The sequence below is a fragment of the Zea mays genome, chromosome 2 (assembly GCF_902167145.1).
Source record: "Zea mays cultivar B73 chromosome 2, Zm-B73-REFERENCE-NAM-5.0, whole genome shotgun sequence".
Taxonomy (NCBI): Eukaryota; Viridiplantae; Streptophyta; class Magnoliopsida; order Poales; family Poaceae; genus Zea; species Zea mays.
This window is the reverse complement of record NC_050097.1, coordinates 154120909-154129618: the sequence shown is the minus strand read 5'-3', so window position 1 is coordinate 154129618 and position 8710 is coordinate 154120909. Positions and strand designations below refer to the sequence as shown.

The 8710-nt window shown below is 38.3% G+C and overlaps 1 protein-coding gene across 1 annotated transcript; it reads right to left on the bottom strand.

The window, feature by feature from the left end:
• Positions 1 to 7143: 7143 nt before the first annotated feature.
• Positions 7144 to 7878, bottom strand: LOC100283242 (40S ribosomal protein S16). The gene has a single exon (NM_001291545.2). The coding sequence runs from the start codon at positions 7788 to 7790 to the stop codon at positions 7344 to 7346; it is 447 nt and encodes a 148-aa protein (NP_001278474.1). The 5' UTR covers positions 7791 to 7878; the 3' UTR covers positions 7144 to 7343.
• Positions 7879 to 8710: the final 832 nt, after the last annotated feature.

Below are 8710 nucleotides of genomic sequence, written 5' to 3'. Positions count from 1 at the left end.
CATATTTTAGAGTCTTTAGGAGTAAATGTTACATTTTAGCTAAGGGTAGAAATTCTAGGTTTGCTCCTAAAGCAGTAGAAGGCATTTTACTTGGTTATGATTCGTACACAAGGGCATATAGAGTCTTCAACAAAACCTCGAGTTGCATTGAAGTTTCTTGTGACGTTGTGTTTGATTAAATTAACGCCTCAAGTAGAGCAACTTGATCTTGATGAGCTAGATAATGAGGAAGCTCAGTGCATCACGTTAAGGAACCTGTACATTGGAGATGTGTGCCTACAAGAGCCATAAGAACCGACACAAGTACAAGGTCAATCGTCCTCCACACAAGCTTCTCCTTCAACTCAAGATGGTGAGCAAACCTAAGATGATGAGAAAGCTTAAGATGATGGCATACATCAAGGGGGAGTTCAAGAAGATCAAGAAAAGGGAGGATGATCAAGAAATTCAAGCAACAAAGTTTCCACGCCCAAGAGTACATCAAGAAATTCAAAGAGATCATCCCCATCGACATGATTCTTGGTGATATCAAAAAGGGGTAACCACTCACTCTAGAATTGCTAGTTTTTTATGAAAAATAGTCTTTTGTGTCTTTTCTTGAGCCTTTCAGGGTTGAAGACACATGAAAGGAATCAGATTGGGTGATGGCCATGCAGGAAGACTTCAACAATTTTAAGAGGAATGAGGTATGGAATTTAGTACCACATCCTAACCAAAATGTTGTAGGAACCAAGTGGGTCACAATAAACAAGATGAACATGGTGTGGTGACAATGAACAAGGCACGACTTGTGGCCAAAGGTTATTCACAAGTCAAAAGTTCGGATGTTGATGAAACCTTTGCACTCATAGTTAGGCTAGAGTCAATTCGCATATCATTGGCCTATGCTACTTACCATGATTTCAAGTTGTTTCAAATAGACGTGAAATGTGTATTCCTCAATGAGCCAATCAAGGAAGAAGTATATGTTGAGCAACCTCTGGGCTTTGAAGACAATAAGTATCCTTCTCATGTCTATAAGCTCAATAAGGCACTCTACGAGCTTAAGCAAGCACCGAGAGCATGGTATGAATGTTTGATAGATTTTCATATAGAAAATTTGTTTGAAGTTAGAAAGGCAGATCCTACTCTTTTCACTAAAACTATTGATAATGATTTGTTTGTATGACAAATCTATATTGATGATATTATTTTTGGGTTTACTAAAAATCATCTTGTGGGGAGTTTAGTAGGATCATGGTTAATAAATTTGAGATGTCAATGATGGGAGAGTTGAAGTTTTTCCTAGGATTCCAAATAAAACAACTCTAGGAAGGTACCTTCATGAGGCAAACCAAATACACTCAAGACATGCTAAAGTTTGGGATGAAGGATTTTAAACCCATCAAGACACCTATGGGCACTAATGGACACCTTGACATAGAAACGGGTGGTATATCTATAGATAAAAAGTTATACGAGTATATGATAGGTTCACTTCTTTGTTTATCTGCATCTAGACTAACATTATGCTTTCAGTTTGTATGTGTGAAAATATTCCAAGATGGCCCTAAAGAATGTCATCTTAGGGTTGTTAAGAAAATTTTAAGATATTTAGTTCATACTCCTAACTTTGGGCATGAGTATCCTATGGGTTCAAACTTTGATCTTGTTGGATATTCTGATGTCGACTATGTTGAATGTAAGGTAGATGGGAAGAGAATATCCGGGACTTGCCAATTTTTGGGAAGATCTCTAGTTTCATGGGCTTGAAAGAAACAAAATTTTGTTGCTCTATCCACTGCCGAGGTTGAGTATATTGTTGTAGAACATTGTTGTGCACAATTAATCTGGATGAGTCAAACCGTCAAGGACTTTGGCTATAATATGAGCAAAGTCCCCCTCCTATGTGATAATGAGAGTGCAATCTGCATGGTGGATAATCTTGTTAATCACAGACGCACTAAACACATAGACATCCGATATCACTTTTTGTGAGATCACTCACAAAGGGGAGATATCGTAATTGATCATGTAGGCACTCACAAACAGTTGTCCAATATCTTCACCAAGCCACTAGATGAGAAAATGTTTTGTGAACTTAGAAGTAAACTAAATGTTCTTGATTCTGGTAACATGGATTGGAATGTTGCATACATTACTTATTTGATATACCTTTGATCAACCATAGCTCCTTCAATTGGCACAAATTCATATTTCATATTCTTTCTTGTGCCATGGTTTAAATTATATAACTTGTGTCCTTGGGCATCCCAAGTCGAAGTGCATTGATTCTACATGTATTCATCACTTGTATGCACATTTTTAGGGGGGCCAATGCTTGGACTTTAAATCTTTGAGACTAACAATTTTTCAAGCATATATTTTGCTTAGTCTCAAAATGAAATGGAAATGAAGTTCTGGGCAAGGAAAAGCGCTTCCACTGCATAGTTGATCGGTATCAAAGATCCCTAGCTCTAACTCATAGTTTTAAATTAGCATGTTCATGTTGAAAAGGCCATATGAATTGTCTCTGTTTTTGTGTTTGATGCCAAAGGGGGGTTAATAGGCTAAAGCAAACATATTGCACCACTTTGAGATTTTCAAAACTTTTTCAATTTATATTTACAAAACTTATGAAAACCCTTTTAAAGGCTAAGATGAGACATCTTTTATGTTAAAGGGGTAGATAATTGTTTTGACCAAATCAAAAGCTTTTGAGAAAGGGGGGAAATTTTCAAACTTAAGAAATGCTTACAAAGTCTTTCAAAAAGAATTCAAAAGCTTTGCAAAACAAAGTACAAAGTGGTTGCGTATGTGGTCCAAAATTTTAAATATTAGTACAATCAAGTGTTGAACAAATTCGACTCACATCTTATAAACACTTGAAAATTAGCGAACTACTTACAATTTTCAAGTTTCTTTTTTGCTTTAGTTGTATTGGCTTGAATTTTAGCGCAAGCTGCATACCGTCTGCATGACCTCACCTAAGCCCATGGTCGATCGGAGCGGCAAAGGAACGAACATAATAGAAATAAAACCGATAGGGATGTGATCATGGCATTTATGTGTATTACCACAAAACTCCTTACAAATATAAAGAATCAGCTTCGGTGGAGCAACTTCTTGAGATTCCCCACTAAAACCATGGACCTAACTCAGATCCCTAGACCCACCATTTTGTTGGATATAGATTTTCATGAAGCTAGAGTGCTATTTTTTAAAATCTGAAGCTCGTGAAACTATGCCAGATATGCCCTAGAAATGTTTTTTTTTAACTTGCAACTGTGCTTTTGAAGGTCGGGTATCAAACCATTGGAACAGTTAGTTCAATAGCTTAGAGTGTCTTTCGTTCTAGGGACAAGTTTTATGCATGTCACATCAAAAGTTTGAATGTTAAATATAAGCTAATTATTAAAAAATATAAATAATGAAACAATTTTTTAAGCATGATTAATTTATTATTAGCAAATATTTATTGTAGCATCACATTAGCAAATCATGAAATAATTAGGCTCAATACAATCATCTTGTCTTTTAGTTCTTAGATGCATAATTAGTTTTAAAATTAAATTATTTTTAGGTCATGTTTAGGAGGGCTCCATTTTATAAAAATTATAGTTTCGGTTTTCCAGCTTTATCATGAACCAACTTCAACATATTGGTAAGGCAGTATTCAAGAATGTTTAGCTTGTACATGAACTTCAACTTCTGTAATACAATTAATTTGTGTGGGTTTTCTTAATTACCCTTGATGATTAATGGTCGAGAAAGCGACATGAATCGGTAGGTCATATAACCAATGGTATGGTGAGTAATTTTAGTGCAACTTCATAATATGGTATAAAAACGGTGTTTTTGAAGCACCCTTTCGGGAGCTTCAAAACTTTCATAAAACTAACCTTTAGTTTCAGTTTTTTCTTGAAGCTAGAGCTCATAGAACTAGACATATTTCGATAGAAGCTGAAATAGACTAGAATTATTAAAGTGAAGCTCTCTCAACAGAATCTTATTACTTCTAACTAGCATTTAAATATTTGATATGATAGGTGCTAAACTTTACTAGAGGCAAACGAACGAGCTCTTAAGACAGTATGAATTGAACCGCCACAAGTACTTGAGACCCAACAAAAAAAAGCTCCCTAGCCAGTAGGCTTTAGCCCAGCTTTACTAGAAAGCGCAATGTTGAAACCGTGACCCAGCAACAGGTAAACCAGTTGTACAATGAAATTTTGGGCATGTTTAGCATAGCTCCACCGCTTCAATCCAGAGCAGCTCCACTTTAAAACCTTAGTAGGAGCAGCTCTTATCCAAAGTTTAAATTATTTTCTCAAACCAATGGCAGTGGCGGTCATAACCAATGGCAGTGGTAGGGAATTAACTCCAAACTCCACGTCTAGATTCATTTAATAAAGTTTTCAAATCAGCAAAAGAGATAATCCAAAATTTTGTACTGCAGAGCTTGGGTCCGAAGAAACGAAGATGATTCATAGCACGAATACAGTTAAACAAACAGACCATCAACTAAAAAGAGATAATCCAAAATTTTGTACTGCAGAGCTTGGGTCCGAAGAAACGAAGATGATTCATAGCACGAATACAGTCAAACAAACAGACCATCAACTAAAAAGAGATAATCCAAAATTTTGTACTGCAGAGCTTGGGTCCGAAGAAAAGAAGATGATTCATAGCACGAATACAGTCAAACAAACAGACCATCAACTAGAGATGGCAATAGGTACAAACCCGCTGGGTTTTGCCATCCCAAACTCATGAAAAATATCTATACCCATTAAAAAACTCGTACCAATAACGGATTTGAAATTTTGTCCAAACTCATACCCACCGAGTTAGACTTTGTTCGTTTACACCAATCCAGCTCTGGATTAGCATTGATTGGAATTAAATCCATATCACAATCCATACCCCAAAATAATCCAAGACTACTTAAATATTTTTTATTCGGTTAAACCCATCATGAAATATAACCCAAGGGTTTAGAAATTTTTTAAACTATGGAAGACATAAATTCTATACATAGCTCATTAGGTATGGAACAAATCCATAAAGATTTTGCACAAGTTTACATTAGAATCCATGGATCAAAAGAATAACTAGCTTTGAGAGACACATTAATTAGTTGATGGATTTAATCCACCATGGGATTAGGTGTGAGATATAGACAATCCATATCCGGATTAAATCCATGGTGGGATTTCATCCCATACAACCGAACAAGGCCTTAACGGGTTACCCGCGAGTTCCATCTCCAATATGCTTGTTCTTCTCATAATCAATAAGCGTCATAATGATTAATGAGATCATGATCCAAAATTTATGTGATGAACAACGAGTTTATGATTTGGTATATAAATTATTAGTAGAAAGAATGAAATACAAATAATAAGTTGTATGATCAAGTGACTTTGCACTAAGTTAACCATCCACCACATATAACGCTAGTAAAAAATATAATATCAAGCAAACAAAACTCTAACCAACTACTTATACATTCACCATTTGATAAAAATTAGGAAGTAAATAAGAAGATAACAAGTTTGTTGTTTATTTATAAAATAAAATGACAATATGCACTAGGTTTGGTCGATTTAAAAAACACGGATTTGGATATTATAGGAACAAACCCGTACCCATGAACCCGTCGGGTATAGATTTATGCCCATTAACCATTAACAAACTCATGTGTGTGAAAATTGGCCCAAACACATACCCTAATAGGATAAAAACCCATCAGGTTTCGAGTATCCATTACCATCTCTACCATCAACCCACCAAAGGACACCCTGGATCTCACCAGCCTGGCCGACTCAAATACAGCATACAATCAGGCTGTCACAGTACTGCATGCTACATAGAGAAAGTTCAGGATCAAGACAAGGGAATATGGAAAATGTGTGGAGAGTTGCCTGGGCACGATTGCTGGCCTTGTCGCTTGCAATCCAAAGGGGTTGCTGAATTGATCCTAGGAATTGCCTCCAGTCCCAGGATGCATCAAATCATAGCGGAAAATACGTAATATATACGCATCATAACTAGAACATTTTGAAAAACTAAATAAAACTGTACCATTTTATGAACTGAACAAAGACGCCGAACTCGGTTCTCGGACAAGGTGCACAACCTTGAGTACAAGAGAACACACACCATCAGGAAAACATCATTATGTAACAAACAGCCAACAAAACAGAACTAAATTATGCGCACAAAAGAGTACTCCCTAGCTCTAATGAGAAGCGGAGTGCAGCCAAATTCTCTCTTCTCTCCAGTGAACAACGACTTGTCACTGCAAGAGAAAAACATGGCAGCACATCTCTAATAATACTACTATGTGAAGAAATAAATGGTGTCCCCTCAAACAGAGCATAATCCATAAACTAAAACTAGCTATTCCAATCAAATATCATATGAAACGCATCACAGCCATGTCTGCCAAGATTATATCATTCTGACTTTATGTTTACATGATCTAAATTAATAGGGTTGATTCTGCATTTTTTATCTACAAAACATATGGTTTTGCAAATTGAAAGTTAAGATTCTACGGTTGTGACAGTACATGTTTTAGAATCAGTGGTTTTAAGAACCTTGCATCACCAACCTCGCTACCAAAATGAACTTCCATAATCACCAAAGCAACTAAACTTTGGTAACAAAACAGAGAGTATATGCAGGTTCATACCATAAGACAGGCTGATCGATGAATAGATGAGCAATATTGACTTACCACTCAATTGTCACATTTAACATAAACTCAAGCTAGCAAATGGAGAGTGAAAACATTCAAAATTGTACTGTATACTTGCCTTCACTTAGATTTGTAGAGTTTAAAGACACATTTCCTATCAATTCCCTAGTGGATCAGAGCAACAGGTGCAAGTCAAGCAAAATCACTTTAGAAGGCATTGATACCACAAGGTTACTTTATCTATTACTACCAAAGTACCAAGTACCAAAAATGCAACTACTCTATCTATATATATAGTTGAGCAATTCATTCAACTGAATTAAACAGATTGGTACTACCGTAGGTGAATATAAACAGACAAACAGATACAAAGACAAATTGAAGGCAGCTGTTACACAACAAAACCATTAGGGGACAATATCATAATTCTCAATACTGGAATGATGAAAATCATAATAGAGGGACTAGCCAAAATAGTCTTCATAATCTCTCACATTAATTTCACATTGCAAACAAGGTTTCAGGCTAGGCATTAAAGTCTAAACATTATGGTAAAGCAGCAGCTAGATATAGAACCAGATAAGCAGATCCATTGATAGGAAATAAAGCGAAGAACACCCACAACGATCTGAAAAATCGAGATGGAGCAGGCAGCCGCTCAACGGTACGACTTCTGGAACCTGGCGCGGGCACCACGTCCGCCGAACTTCTTCGGCTCGCAGCGCCGGGGGTCAGCGACGAGGAGGGTGCGATCGTAGCGGGTAAAGATGTCCTTGATCTCCTTCTTGGCGGCCTCGTCGACGTACTTCTGGTAGTAGGCGACGAGCCCCTTGGCGACGGCCTGGCGGATGGCGTAGATCTGCGACGTCTTCCCGCCGCCGCGGACGCGGATCCGCATGTCGATGTCCTTGAACCGGGACCGCCCCGCCAGCAGGATGGGCTCGAAGGCCTTGAGGCGGAGCATCTCCGGTCGGATCAGCTCAATCGGGACGCCGTTCACCTTGATCAGGCCGCGCCCCGGCTTCGTGTACGCGACCGCGACGGCGGTCTTCTTCCGCCCGAAGCACTGGGCCGTGCCCGGGGTAGGGCGGCTCAGCACGGTCATGGTTGGGGTCGTGCGGGATTCGCGGCGGCGGTAGGGTTTTGGCGGCTCGGGGTGCCTGGAGAGAGAGTGGATTGGCCTTTATAGCCACGAAGCGTTTTGTCTGGTGCCGCCGCGGCTGTTAGAACGGTATGCGGCCCGTGGAGCGTTTGAGATCTAGACCAGAGTTGTTTTGGGGGCCCATTTGTGGTTAAATAAGATAATTATTGGGCCAGGCCTCTAGAGGCTCATGTCTTGTGATAAAAGGCCACATGGGAAAGGCCAGTCGTCTAGCAGTGTCGTGGTGGTCGGAGTCGCCGCCACTCCTCTACATTAATATGGAGAAAATTTTGGAATTGTGTTATTATGAAAAATGGGTTTCGCCACTGTTGAGGGTCTACCTTGCTGAATGTTCTCAAGACACCTCTTCTTCGATGTAAACTAATGTGTTTCAGGCTAAATTGAAGAATAGACGAAGCTAGCCTTCAGTCGAAGCAATGAAAAGAAAATTTTGTCCACATGCATACAAGCGACGAAGGCGCAAGCCAAAGTCGTTAGCCGACATGGAGAAAACTTCGAACGCAAAGTGACGAAGGAGGAGTACAAGACTTGTACAACAAGAAAGAAAGATAAAAGACAGCAATGTCATGTGTCATTTGTAAATCATGTGTGTAAACTTTATAGGCATAATTGTAATAAACTATGAAGTTATTCAACTTGCATATAAATAGATGAACAGTACCCTACATAAAGTACTTTTTGAGGGCCCTAGCTTCGTTCTTCTTAGCCTTTGAAGCACCTTTAAGCTATCTTGTGATAAGAAGTTGAAGGTATGTTTGTAAATGTATTTGATATGACGGAATATGGAATAAAAATACTAAGACATACGAGATGAGTCTTTTATGTCATTTTCTATCATCTTTCTATTTAAACATTGTTCTATT

Coding starts and splice junctions, on each gene's coding strand:
- LOC100283242 (NM_001291545.2), bottom strand. CDS start 7,790: ATGACCGTGCTGAGCCGCCCTACCCCGGGCACGGCCCAGTGCTTCGGG.